Raw genomic sequence first — 14,773 nt, forward strand, 5'->3', positions numbered from 1 at the left:
TATGCATTTATAAGCGCAATAAAAACTGAATTGTAATTGACACTTTCAGTTGTAAAATCGATCAAAATCTATGGTCGCGATCCCCGTGAATACCAAATAGTTTTATAGTGCCTACTTACTGATCATAGACTAAAAATTATTTTTAAGATATTCTTTTAATTTGTAAAACATTTATTTGGATATTATTAATAAAAATTGAACAGTAATAGTGTCCAAAAATATATAGGTAGATAAACGGGGTCATGCTATGCATGCTATGATCTCATTAAAACAGTACCTAACTTATCAATTGAGATAATTACGTGTTGAGTATGTGTCGGTGTGGTAATCGAGTGCTGTGCGAATAAATACACAAATCGTGCGATAACGTTGCAAATGCAAAGGGTACTCATGAAACCAGCAAAATGCGTATGAAGATATGTAGAAAACATGTACATATGGTAGAAAATTGTCTTGAGAAGTACTTCCAGTTAGCGACGATATTAATTTGTTCTAACGGTCTAAAGATTTCCTCTAGCTCTTGGATTTGGGAATGCTTTGAGTTTTCGTTTTGCCGGTTTACAATCTGCAAAACAGTTTTCCCACACACATATACGGTGTTGAAACGTAATTTTTTGAGCCAGAGAAAATCAAAGTCTAGACCTCTATTCGCATGGTGAACCAGTCTTTTTTTTACATTTATCATTAGATTCATTAGCCATAGCAAAGATAAGAGAAAGATTACTCATGGTACTGAAAGTAAGTTTCATTAATTTACGATCAGTGTTCTATCGTTTTAAGCGTCATCACATCGTATGCAAGTATATTATTATTATTAGATTGGTATTTGTGTTTATCGATCTCTTCATAATAAATTATTTTATTGCCTGTGCTCTCACCGAGTGTCAGAAGTCTAGGCTCAAGGTTTGCCAAAGAGCAACGGAACGTAGCCCATTAGGCATTAAACGGACCGATCGCATACGGAATACCGTGATACGTTCCAGAACAAGAGTCGCTGATGTAGGCCAAAAGGCGGCAACATTAAAATGGAATTGGTATCCTGAAAGATGGGCCACTACTGTCACCCAGTGGACACCTCAGGATGAACACCGCAGGAGGAGTAGACCCAGGAAGAGATGGCGCGACGATTTAGACGCCTACCTTCGAGACTGGTGGACCCGATCGAAAGATCGGGAAGTGTGGAAGCGAGATGGGGTGGCCCTTGCCCAGCAGTGGGACATTATAGGCTAAAAATAAGTAAATAAATAATACAAAAATGTGTTTATCGATCTCTTCATAATTAATTATTTCACTGAATTGTGAACATTCAGATAAGTTACGCTAAACCGTCAACCAGCATCGCACATCCTTTGTCTCCGCGACTCAAGTACATTGATAAGAATTACGTCAGCACAATGCCAAGACGTCTCAATGTAAGATAAGAAATGAAAATATGCCTATCCGCGACAGCTGTATTCAAATTGACTGACTTATAACATGAGCTATCGAAGGGAAACCGAGATCGCCGTAGATTAGAATAATTCTAGTTACTATGTTATAAAAAATTGGTTGCGCATTGTGATTTGCGATTGCGTGGTCAATCGCGTCATAAATATCCTTACACGGGTGTAAGAAGTGGATAGTTAGTTACTCACATACTTAATTACATACTAGCGTTGTGTATAAAATTACTTCATAGGCACTTAATGTTTTACAGTGATTGTTAGAAGTATTAATTTCTCAGTCTCACTTTGCTTGTTGTTTACATAGAATGTCAAATGAACATACGCGCCATTCCAAACGTTTTCCAAGGCAATTGGCGTATTGACTTTCATGATAACCTTTTCTCCGTATAATGTTTGCGTGACCAAATTCTTCCAAACTTTAACGCTTACAGCTAAATCGAGCAGTCACTAGTCATAACAGAAATGTATTTAGTTATTTTTGGAGCACGTGTCGCACAAGGTGAAAAACTTCATGCAAGTCAGGCGATAATCCAGGACGGAACGATGCCGTTGGCTCCAGTTTGATGTCAGTTTTAATAATTACCATTTACTGTAATTGAACTAGTACTAAAGTGACATATACGCTTGTGTTAGGTGTCTACATCTCAACCAGTGGAATGTCAGCATCATGCCAGCACTCTGATTTCCACGTTCGATAAACCAAATATATCAATGTTAATGACTTCAAAGGGGATAACTAATTTTTTTAACTTTTTGAGATGTATTTGTGTTCAAGACTTTTGAAAACATTATAGATGCCTCTACATTTTCCTGACATCTGCACACACTTAGGCAGGCCGACCAAGCATTGTGCTAATTGTACAGTGTCTACACACCCACCTAAGACAATTGCACAACGTCTGGAGGAACAGTCTTGCTTTCACTTATCTACATTAAACCTTGAAAGCTTCAAGCCATTCTCATCATTGTTCTTTTTTTATAGAAAAGAAATACCTATATGTCATAAGTTCAAAGCTAAATTGGTACCTACAACAACCAATAGGAAACTTTTTGCCAATCTATAGGCGGTGGGAACAATTGTATCAGTTACCATGCCAGAAACTAATCCAAGTAAACAGGAAACCTTTGTAAAGGAAATTGAAATTTATTACGCCAAGGTCCACGTTCTAAGCCTGGTTTAATAGCACAAATCGTTGTAAGTGTAGTTCCCCGTGGTTCCTAAGGGAACTACTTCTCGCATCTGGATAAAAAGAAGTCTATGTTATTCTGTTCATGTATTTATAAGCTGTTGTTTCAGCATTATAAATTCAGTTTTTCTAATAGTCTGAGGTAAGAGCTTTACCTCGAGATACGTTGGGTCGTATAAGTTTGTTTTAATTTTACCGATAAGTCCATAAGTAATTAAAAGAAATATTGGGATATTGCAGCTCTCTTTGTGAAATTAATGACGATACATGAAAGTGTGGGGGCAATGTATGAGAAACAAAGAAAATATTGTTTTTCAACAATAACAAAGTCCAGATGTGTACAAACAATGAAACAAACGATGATACGTCACTCTTTCGTTTTGAATATAAAGAAATCGATAGTAGCACCTATGTATTTAAGAAAACATGCATGTTTATTATCAACATGCTACATTTTAAGTTTCGCATCGTCACTGAATAATTTTATTATTAGAATCCAGCGGCTGGATTTCTCTCTGATTTATTATGCATACAGTTGTGTAGTTCATTCGAGATACTTTCTGAACTCATAATATATCAACTCACTCGTTTGGTGCTGCTGTGTATCTGTCTCCCGTGCCGTAAGATGATCCAATGACTACGGGCTCACCCGGGAACGGTTTAGTCCCGTTCGCCATGGCATGTTTCTTCATCATAATGAATGCACTCACAAAATGTTTTAATAACACTACAGAAATATTGGCTACAAGAATCACAATATCGATAATACGTTTTAATATTTTCTCAGAATTTCAAAGTCACTATAATACAAGTTTTATTTTCACTTTATGAATTGCGTTTCACACGTCGCTCATGATTCACTGCAATCGTTTCAGTGAAACGCAGGAAGCATTTGAGTGGTTATCCTTGACAGTAATAAGGTTAAGAGACCGGTCCTCTCAACTACATAGGTTGGCAGCGTTAGATTTAGCGTCACTTAAGCTGTGCATCTATTGTTTATGCGTCTTGCCCGGCTTTGTTATCCCGCAAACAATAGTTACCACTATAATGGATTCTGACGATGATTCATAACACTAATGCAGGAGAGCTGCATAATGTGGCCCTGAATGGACTAATACTACAAACAGCCAAAACAGATGAGACGTGCAGTCACAAACTTTACTGATGCTACAAACGTCACCACTGTTTTTTGCATCATTACATCTTGCATATCTAATTGAAGGACCTGCATGGCGCAGTAGACATTAAAGAATATTAATTCGGCATTCATAGCAAGTAAACTGTATATACTCAAGTAGAATGCTTGAATACGAGGATTTTGCATTTTTTCATTCATTAATAGTAATTCTGAAAATCTACCTTGACACCAAAAGATCAATTGATATCTTTAAAAAAGGGCCTTTTTAAGTATCCATTTCACATACTTTGTGCAGGTTATAAAGAACTTATTGGAAGTAATTTCTAAACCTCATTTCCAAAAAGCATGGAATAAATCGTATCCCTAATGGCAAACGTCAAGCGATACACCAGTGAGTCAGAAGGATGCAACGCAAGTAGGGCTGCCATCTCGAATATCGCTAAACCCGGACAAACATTTAAAAAACCCGGACATTTGGCGTAAATCGCATTTTTTCCCCGAACGAGTACGATTTTTTTTTAACAAAGTAATACCTAATTTGTAATCCATTTACTATTAACATATACTTAAATTCAATGAGGTGCTTCCTTACATGAAAAATGTCCGGGTTTTCCCCGGACACTTCTTGAAACCCCGCCCGGACGGCCCCCGGACGGCCTCCAAACGAGGACAAATCCGGGGAAACCTGGACGGATGGCAGCCCTAAACGCAAGGCGCATGGGGAAGAGGCTGCCAGGAAACTAATCAATATAGTTCCAGGAACAGTTAACAACGATGACCGTCTGTTTGCTGGCTATATCCTTTAAAATAATGTAGGTACAATATTCTGTTCAGTGGAACGAATGACTATGGAATTATTTATTACCTATATTGGTAGTTTTAATATATCTATCATACGTAAGCCCTGCAAATTCAAGTGGAAACAAAATAATCATAACATTCAGTGACAGAAATTATATTTTTTTGCCTATGTATTGCCATTTCAACCCTAAAAATCAGGTTTATATGTTTATAAACAAAATATCAACACTTTCCATTTACTTAACTAACACGTAAACAAAAATCTGGGGCAATCGACAAACGAGTCTAACTGGATATCACGGCTTGCCCAACAAATAGAAAAGATTAATTAATGTTACATGCGCAGCATTTAGAGTGACTTGCCACCTACGCATCAAAATAACAACCTTGTTACTGTCAGAATAAGTGTTTCATGTGAACGCTATTTTATTATAGCATTAAATTCAACGCAAAACACCACATAACTATGAATAATTACATTGAAAGATTGAAACTACACAACAGCTCTTCAATTTGACAACAAACGTTTATAACTATGACACACTGTGTAAAGCAGGTAAACGTCACGTATATAAAATCGCGGCGATATGTGAATTCTATCAATTAATTACAGTCGATGTGCGTGCGATATGAATCGGCGAGGGCGTCGCGTATACTGACGTTGTATCGGAGTCGACGGTCGTCTATACATTAAAGGCCCCACGGTACAATCACTTCCCCCGCGGCCAGTTAACAGCTGATTCGTGAACTTCGGTAGTCTTTTAGTGCCCAAAGTCTGCCTATTGTATCTAACTGACCTATGAGTCGTACGTGTGATTCGATACAGTAACTAGATTCTACCATGTCTCGTCTAAATGATACTGAAAATATTACCGAAGAATTTACAACGTTTTTTCGGATTCCGATCAAACTTTACAAGATAAGGTAAAACTACACTTAATTTGGAAAATATTTGAAAATTCTACTAAGAATAAAGCACTCGTCTTCACGTACCTAATTCGGCTATTCCACTATTCATCAGTTGAAGTTGTTGACCAAGCTATGCAAAGATTTGGGGTTAATGAACTTTAGTTCTCAAAAGAACATATGACGACACTGAATGAGATCTTTCTCTGAAGGCACATAGCGAAACTATCCATGATTTTTGGAAATTAATTCATTTACTAATAGAGCATGCCTCAGAAGGCGAAGGCAAAATAAACAGAAGGAACCTCGAGGCTCGAAGCACTGACTTCTAGAGCCTGTTATGTTTTAGAGTTTCGCTAACAATAAATTAATGTTAGGTTTCCCTATATCGTATTTTCTGAAGTCGTTTTTATGTAATAAACTAAGCAGAAGTGTTGATGGCCTGTCGAGATACTAAATTTCAGAGGACAGATACGTGCTTACGGTCATTGTAAAATAGATACGCCTTCTGCCTGATTTCGCACTCGCAGATTTGATTATGAAAGTCTAGTAATTTCAAACATATAAGTAATGTACATCGAAAATTATGATATGCATAATCTTGCTATCTGTTTAATTGAATTGTTTTTGCTACTTGATTTATTTCCAGATATTTTTTAATTAACAATAACAGAAGTATTATTCTCCTTTCTATTAGTTTTATAATTATTTATAATTTCCGGTGCTTTTAGAAAATTTTGCAGACTCAACCCGAGCAATAGGGACTCAACGCAAAAAAAAATGGATACTTCAGTTCTTCTGCGGTTTTAATTTCGAGAGAGGATTACTTATAAGAGATATTAATTCATACAAAAACAGTCATAAAATACCTACTACAACTAATCGCAACTAAAATCCATTACGAATTTAATTTGTAGTATATTAATATACTTAATTATTTTAGGCCACGTCAACAACGCGATAACATAAGATCTCCGTTTGAGTTAATACGTATCGTACATTACCAATTTTGTTAGATAGTTAAAGTATTTAAATAGTTTAAAATTTGTTTATACATACCTGTGCTCAAGCACTCTTTTGTCAAACCACGTCGTCGAATGCATTGTATTATATGATACTGCGATACTATCGAGTTCAACCTCGCCTCGGACCAAGGGCTTGTCTATACCGACCTCAGACTTGTCAGGTATCTCTACCGCTTCATCGCCAAGAAAAGTAACCACCGGCCGCTTTTTCTTGGAGGAAGAATTCGCGCGTGCGCGTATGTCTTGCGGTTTTAAAGGTGGTGAGAGCGGATATGCACTTTCGAAACCGTCAGGCATTTTTATATAATTTTATTCGAACACGGAGATAAGTCAATCTAGTTCCGATGCTAAAACACAACTGGCGTCATCAGAATAACACTGAAAACAAGTAGACGATAAAGATAACCTCGCGAGATGATAACTCTTGACCGGGCCAATAAGTGATGTAAATATTAAGTTACTATTGACTATTTTCGTGTAATACTTTAAAAACACCCATAAAGTAAATATAAATAAAGACAGAGTCTTAAAACTACATGATAATAACTATGAGATAATTATTGTCCTGGACTTTGAATGCACTATTAGTTGAAGCTGTTGAGTAAGCTATTAGTTTTTTTTTTTTTTACTTTTAAGAACAGTATAAATTTTACCGTTGATTAAACACCCATTATGCCCATTGCTTCATTGTGTCTAAGCAAGGTCACAGTTAGTGATGAAACGCAATAATTATGGCAGTTACATACAATCATTACTTTATCATTATGAGCGAGTTCAATATTATAAACAAGATTTTTTAAATTTTCATCATTGTCTTGTGTTTAAAGTCATTGTGTGCGAAGTTAATTGTAACATGAATTTAAATGCGAGAAATAAATGCTGAATATAGTCAATGGGTCTGGAAAAAATTGCCTGAATTAAGCAAAAGCATAAACCTACCTCCATAGAAACTGTTTAAGGTGGAAAAGCAATTTTCCCTATTATTATTATAGTTGAACATAAAATGATTACAGATGATTTGTAGCTATTTGGGCCCGCTCCCTACTTAACAATTTTATTAATAAGCGTGCTTTAGATAGTTAATATGTATGTATATTCACATTGTAAAGATGTTGATTACACAATAACAAACACATGATTAAAATGACAAACACATAACAAACAAATAACAGATGAACTAGAGAAAAATAGGTTTTGATTAAATTTTGCTGGCCCAATACACATATTTTACACAATTCAAAAGAACGCATTCTATTATGGAAACAAAAATGAATGCAGCAAGCATTGCAAATGTGAACTGAAAGCAAAACTTGTTCAATAGCAAATATTCTTACCTGTGTTCAGCACGGCGGTAATATTTCTTTGGAAGTTTCTGATTATCTTGATTCAAGTCATATTCTTTATTCAAATAAACATCCATAGCTGAATTACCGCAAGTTTTTCTTTTAAAAAATGTTATGCTTATACTGAAAGATCTTAGGGTGTGTGGTTTCCTTAGCCTTAAAATAATGTTTTCTAGCCTGTACCCGTTCATACAGACTTTGATTTCTTCAAACTAACTTGTGCTAAAAAAAAAACATGAAAAAACAAATGAATTTGTAATCAACCCAGTAGTTAATAATAAATTCATTTAAATCACCATTTAGCTTTATTAGAGAAATAAAAAAAAATATTTTAGAGCATTCATTATCTCATGACTTAAAATTATATTAAAAATATAATCAGATTAGCCACAATTGGTTATTAGGTAGTGCAGTCCTGGATTTTGACATTTATTTGTAGTTTTTGAAGGGTTCATATAGCCTTAAATACAAGTCACCATGGCTTGTTCTAAAATGGGGTTTTAGTCGATTAATGGATAGCTACACATTATACTTAGAAGTCTCATAATTATGCCAGCTTCATTCAAAATTATATGATTACACTCACAACTTTATACTGGAGAGGATATTATTTTATTTATACATGGATGCTGTCTTCTATACTACTGTAATTATACCGAAATGAAATTTCACAGTATCACAATTTATGAGTACTAATCACTACTCTAATTTTCGTTTTGGACTGTAAATTGGGATCTAATAGGAATTTACTATGCAAAAAGTACGATATGATTCTTACGACTTCTTACCTATAACAAAAAGTAAAGCCTAACGAATGCAATTCATGAACAATATGAACGAGAGCAGACCGTGGCAGACAGCAAATAATTGTTAGATAACCGACTGAAAACCTACCGCCTCGAAACATAGAAACTGCACTGGATCTTTCTTTACGTATGAGTCCTTTAAGAGTGCCAAACACTAATTTTAGTTCGAGAATATAAATAACTTAATACTCACTACTGAATTAAAAACCAATAGGGTTTCAAAATATACCGTCTTCGAAGGAGAAATGAATTGGTTCCGATCGCAACGTTACCTAGTTGAAAGATATCCAACCATTGCTTCGATTAAAATATGGTCAGTTAGACCATTTTAAACAATTAAATAGAGCGACGTTGTTTACAATTGCTTTTCAATAAATTTTATGATTATTATCTTCTCTTGATCGAAAAAATCGCAAACGCGTATAATACTTTACTTTTGATGTGTATCAATTTGTTGCCAGGTTGCCACTGTGTTGCCAAACGATTTTTTTCCGGCAACTATGGCAAGGGAAGATGAGTTTTTTAGGGATGATTTATATTAGGCCGGGCCGTGTCCGGGGCGTGCCGTGTACGTGGCTCGTACGGGGCATGGACATGAAACATTACATACATTTTGTATGAAGTAAAAGCCCGGACACGGTCCCCCGGCACGGTCCGGGCCACAAACGACGCTCGTCATACAAAATGTATGTAACGTTTCACGTCCGTGCCCCGTACGAGCCACGTACACGGCACGCCCCGGACACGGCCCGGCCTAATATAAACCATCCCTTAATCTCGACACCACCGTGATGCTAGTATGACTGAAGTCCAACCTTCTGAATACAATACGGAGCAAGACTCTGTACGGTCGATTGTGCTTAATTACTAACCCTAAACGTGATTTATTGACGTTAAGGGTTAATATTTAAGATTGCTCAGTTATTTTCAGCGACCAAATTGCACAGTATCGTAATATTGCGCAATTTAATAATTGATCGTCTTGGCCATCCCTAATGTGTTTTTCTCTGTGGTGACTGGCGAGGTGAAGGCGGTGAAGGTGACAGAATATGTGTTACCAACAACATAGGGGTTTCCCCCCAAAAGGGGTAAATAATAGGAATGAATTTTTGTAGAGCGGTCTTTTTTATTTTATATTTCGGATTATATTTTTAGCTTGACACAAAACTGTCGTCCTTTTGTCGGCCTCCTTATTACTTATAGATAGCTGAGGGAATGACAAACATGATTCTTCTGTGGTGACTTTGGTGGGACAAACCTACGTACACTTACAAGAAAACCGTTGGTTGCCGTACTCTACTGTTGTTTCTATCAAAGTATGTACAGGAAAAAATTAAGGGAAAATAAATTAAAAAGATTTGGGGGATTTTCCAGTAGAATTGTTGTTTCTTTAAGTTTAGGGGTATCTTTTTTTTTAATTTGTAACACAGCACAAACTAGGAACATCTTGTCTGTCACGTCAATTTCTTAAATGCGTGCAACAAACCAAAAATTTTGTAAATATCTGAAAAATAGAGATATTATGGTATTTCTATGTTAATGAAGATAAGTGTCGAGAACTGTTGATGTGAAAACTATAGATGTAGTCATGGCTTACACGGAAAAAGTGTTATTAAGCGGCACGGCTCTGTCATTTCTGTTTTATGAGTGTGTAAACTCTTCAAATAGTCAGGTATGTACTATGTACTTAGTTTTAATACATTCTATATCGTTTACAATCGTATTATTACTATGTTATCATCATTAACGTATCTATTTACTTTACAGGAAGGTTTTTTGATTGGCGACGTGACTTCAGAAATAACAAATCATATTTCCGACTCACAAAGCGATAATGCTCGCTTAGATACTCAAATCGAAATCAGGACGGTATTGCCGCTCCCGGCAGTATCACTTTTTTACTTCCCCACAGGGAGGATAAAGGAAGATGTACTCTCGGATATGCTCTCAAGCACTGCCAATGAAATTGTAGGTTGGTACAAATATCGCAAGAACACCAACATCAAACCAACTTTCAGAGATAAATTAATATCAAAAGGGTTACAAAAATACTTTGAAAAGTATCATGGGAAGAAAAACTTTGTTACTTGTAATTTGTCAAATAAATCATCATCTGCTGGATCTACACATACTTTTATGTACAGATTTGGAAAAATCAATTGTTTCGATATGTATGAATACGTTGAGGATATAACTGCAAACTTAGGTGAAAAATATACAGGCTACAAGAAATCCCATAGATTGTCACCACACAGTATTTTCAATAAGATTGTGAGAGAAAGCAATGTTCAGAGTAATGACACAAGCAATGCTATATTACGCATTCAGGAAGCAGTTGACGTGAGACTTGTGAAGGAAGCTAAAGCTGCTGCTAAAAATGAATGCACTATCAGGGAACTGGAGGCAGAGATAAAGCAAATGGCAACTATTTTGTCAGACAAACATTCATTTGAATTGCAATCAGCATATAATAAATATGTTGAGGAAAAAATTATGAACCGTGAAACTGAAATGGCCAGGGCTTGTTTAGAGGCACTGACAACTCCTTTAAAAGTGGAAATATTGAATGTTAAAAATGCTCCTGTAAACAGTAATCATACAGACTCGGAGGATTCAGTGCAGTTAATTGAAAATGATGTAAAAGAGACCAGTCCCAGCCCTCCCTTGATATCCTCAAGCTCGTCAAAGCCAGTGCTTAAGTATGCAGCTGCATTAAAAACCAAAAACGAAGTAGCAACAACAAGTGTAAGTATCTCAACATTTCTTTTTAGTGATCCCAATGTTAACCCTTTAACCGCCATCACTGTAATATTACGTGTTGTACGAATGGTACCTCGGTCGCCACGTCGGAATATTACGTAAAAGTCCTGTCATTTAAAAAATGTACAAATTGCTTACTAAATCTTAGTTTATTTCGTGTTATTACTTTATTTTTAACAGTACTAGATACATATTTTAGCTAATAAAATGAAATAATTAATGGTTCTCAGTTCGTGATACGTCTAAATATCAACCTACATCGCCGAACCCGTGATTTCACGAATAGTAGTGTTGTACCCCATATGAAAGTCCTGATGCCAAATTTATAAAAAAACATGCTTTTTTATCAAATTATCAACTAAAATTCATTCAAAATTCTGAATTTATTAAAGATTTAATTATTTATTCAAAAGCTAATAAGCGTAAGTGAACTTATATGTAGAAATCTATAAAAAAATATATATTACCAACTTATTCCAGAACGTCACTAGTGCAGGCGATCCGCGAACGCCGTTACCGTAATTTTCCATGCGGCTCAAGTTCAAGTAAACTCATATTTTGAATTTCCGTCACTTGCGCTAGCGCCATCGCCGTAATTTCACGTTTCTCTTTATTATTAGTTCTAAGCTAGTGTCGAGAAGTTGTCGATGATTTTATACGACGACGAAGAACTATTAAATATATTGCAGCAATCAAACAATGATATTAGCAGTAGTGGCACTTCACTTCACACAGTGATAATGAATCGGTAAATCACTCATTGATTTTCTAGTCTGTTTATTTATCCTTCAGTCAAAAAGACAACTAAATAATAATAATAATATGCCCCGCAGGGCATCTGAGGCGGATGACGGGGAGTAGCGACCCCGCGGGGCTATATATCCGAGTGCTCCAGGGAGAGTATACTGTCCCCCACCTCCGGCTTGCCGGAGTGAAGCATGACGGGGGATAGGTCTCCCGCCTCTTGGCTTGCCTTCATCGGCCGGTCAGAGTGGAGTCGCTAGAGCAAGGTTAGTCCTGCTCGGAGGGTAGGTGCCTCGTGGTAAGTGGCGAGTGGGCCGGTGATGCTGGACCCACAGGGAGCGCGTGATCTGCGTTTAAAGTCCGCCGAGGTATCCTCACCCTTCTCAGCCGCTCATGTCCCTGTTGCCCTCTTGTTGCTTTTCAGTGACTGATTCCCGGGGGCCCAGTAAGTGAGTTGGCGAGTCTCCACCTGCCATTTTAACATGTATTTGATACATTGTCATCGGCAGGTGCCATAGTTCCCGTAGTTTCCCCATTCCTAGTCCATTAGCATCCCATCACAATAGCCTAAGTAGTTTTCATCCAAAGTTAGCAATAGTTTAGTACAGAACCGGGGATTGTCCTTGGGTACATTTCTATAGTGTATACAGGGATAATCGTCGGTTTTGTGTTACCATTTCATTAAAGTTGTCTCAAGGGCTTCAGCGTGTTGGCTTCGGCCCCACGTTCGCCTTCCAAAAATCCGGAACTCTGTAGTCCCGTGGTCGGTTAGAGACATACAAATAATAATATGTGTATTATTATTTCTCTTGATTTAAAGAAAAAGTAAAGTTTATTATTATTTTGTACATAATACTATATAGAAAGATTTCATATATACTTTGTATATAATTTTAGTATATTTTTAACCGACTTCCCAAAAAGGAGCAGGTTCTCAATTCGGCCGGTATGTTTTTTTTTTTTCTATGTATGTACATCGATTACTTCGAGGTTTATAGACCGATTTACGTGATTCTTTTTTTGTTCGACGCGGAATAGCTGCCAGTTGGTCCCATAGTCATCAGGTCTTGATCTGATGATGGAAACCCTGAGAAATCGAGGGCAACCTTCGAAAGTTGTAGGCATGCATAGGGTAAAAACTTAATACTCCAGTGTATGCCTAAAAGTACTATTCAACAGTGAAGGTTTGGAGATGACCTGATAATGGAGACCAAAGAAGGTCGAGGGAACTCGACAACTGAATATGTAAAATGCCTCTAATTTGGGCTTATATTCTTCGTATTGATGAGAACTTTCCACTTATATGGATAAAAAATACTAATTTTAGGTGCATCGGCCTAGAAGTCGGTGGCAAAATTGACTTAGTAACATCCATTAGACACCGACTTCTAGGCCGATGCACCTAAAATTAGTTTTTTTTTGCTTTTTAGTGTTTTTGGAAGTCGGTTTAGTTTTTTTGAAAAAAAGTTTTTCGTATTCAAAATAATGTTGACTTTACCTATTTTATTTGTTGTTAATATTATGTGTCGCAATCTTTTAACACTTTTGACATTAATCGTAATAAAAGATCACATTTTTTCATCGATATCGATAACTTTATTTCACAACATTATGCAAAATTGTACCTAAAGGATGCTGGCGCTAGACGCACTCTATGCGAATTATGACATGGCGGTTAAAGGGTTAATGAACTGTTAAACTTAATGTAACTCCTTTATCTTTCTGGTATATCCTATGTCAAAGGCTATTGTAATTCACGTATCTTGTCTTATCAAGGTGGGACCTTCACTCTGGTCTACCAAACCATAAAAAGTAATACAATACCCATTGAACTGAATGAACTATTTTTTTTCAGAAGGCCAATCATCACAGTGATGATTTGATCACCTTTGATGTTGATGACAACCATATGAAAAAGACTTTGATAATAAGTGAAGATGTAAAGTGTGGTGATAGTTCACCAGAATATTAAAAGTGCCTTTTTTAGCTATGTTTCTATATATTTAATAAGTTACCATAAGTAAATCTTTTAATTTTAATATCTTTACAGTTTGTTGCTAACTAATAATACTCATAAAACATTTCTAAATATTATAAATATATACCTACTTAATTTCCTTCAGTGCACATTGTTTTTGCATCCATCACCATATCAGTGTTCCAAGTTTTTTTTTTTTAATTAATATTTTTTGCAATTATTTCTACATTTAACTAAGTTAATTTTCAACAGTTAGCTAAAGAGTTACAAATGCTATATGAATCGATTTCTACTTATCATTATTGTTTTGCCTTAATTCTAACTGATAGGAATCAATACAAATGTAAATAAATTATTGAGTCATTTCATTGAATACCTACCTTGATAGCATTATTTAACACCAGCTTCCCGAGTAGTGTGTCACAAACTTACATATTTATAGTATTAGTAGGATTGATACACAAAATTAGTCATTTTACCTCATTTTATTCTTGTAATAGGGTCTGCTTTCCGTATCTTCTTCCACTTCTCTCTGTCCAGAACAACTTCCTCTCAGTTCGCAGATTTTAATATCTTTATTTACGATACTCATCCTCCGCAGTTTTGGCCTACCTCTGCGCCTTTGACCAGGGGCCCGATT

The 14,773-nt window shown here is 36.1% G+C and overlaps 2 protein-coding genes across 8 annotated transcripts in view; one reads left to right on the forward strand and one right to left on the reverse strand.

Moving 5' to 3' along the window:
* LOC124634174 (cytosolic purine 5'-nucleotidase) overlaps positions 1-9,080 on the reverse strand; it is a 23,908-nt gene extending 14,828 nt beyond the window's left edge. Inside the window, exons 1-3 of one of the 6 annotated variants that reach the window (XM_047169609.1) lie at positions 8,845-9,080; positions 7,837-8,067; positions 6,537-6,880 (exon numbers count right to left, since the gene is read on the reverse strand). In XM_047169609.1, the coding sequence (XP_047025565.1) occupies positions 6,537-6,799 (263 nt within the window). In that variant the 5' untranslated portion in view covers positions 6,800-6,880; positions 7,837-8,067; positions 8,845-9,080. Of the gene's footprint in view, positions 1-3,217; positions 3,555-5,049; positions 5,224-6,536; positions 6,881-7,836; positions 8,068-8,844 lie in introns of those variants that run through there. The other 5 variants (XM_047169610.1, XM_047169614.1, XM_047169611.1 and 2 more) reach the window with 5 other exon arrangements.
* A 989-nt stretch (positions 9,081-10,069) lies between these two features.
* LOC124633971 (BRISC complex subunit FAM175B-like) lies at positions 10,070-14,488 on the forward strand. Of its 2 annotated transcripts, none has more exons than XM_047169363.1 (3): positions 10,070-10,323; positions 10,419-11,396; positions 14,014-14,488. In XM_047169363.1, the coding sequence occupies exons 1-3, from the start codon at positions 10,240-10,242 to the stop codon at positions 14,125-14,127; spliced, it is 1,176 nt and encodes a 391-aa protein (XP_047025319.1). In that variant the 5' UTR covers positions 10,070-10,239; the 3' UTR covers positions 14,128-14,488. The 2 variants fall into 2 exon arrangements, with proteins under 2 accessions (XP_047025319.1, XP_047025318.1); XM_047169362.1 differs by having other exon boundaries at positions 10,072-10,323; positions 14,011-14,488.
* Positions 14,489-14,773: the final 285 nt, after the last annotated feature.

The sequence above is a fragment of the Helicoverpa zea genome, chromosome 10, assembly GCF_022581195.2.
Source record: "Helicoverpa zea isolate HzStark_Cry1AcR chromosome 10, ilHelZeax1.1, whole genome shotgun sequence".
Lineage (NCBI taxonomy): Eukaryota > Metazoa > Arthropoda > Insecta > Lepidoptera > Noctuidae > Helicoverpa > Helicoverpa zea.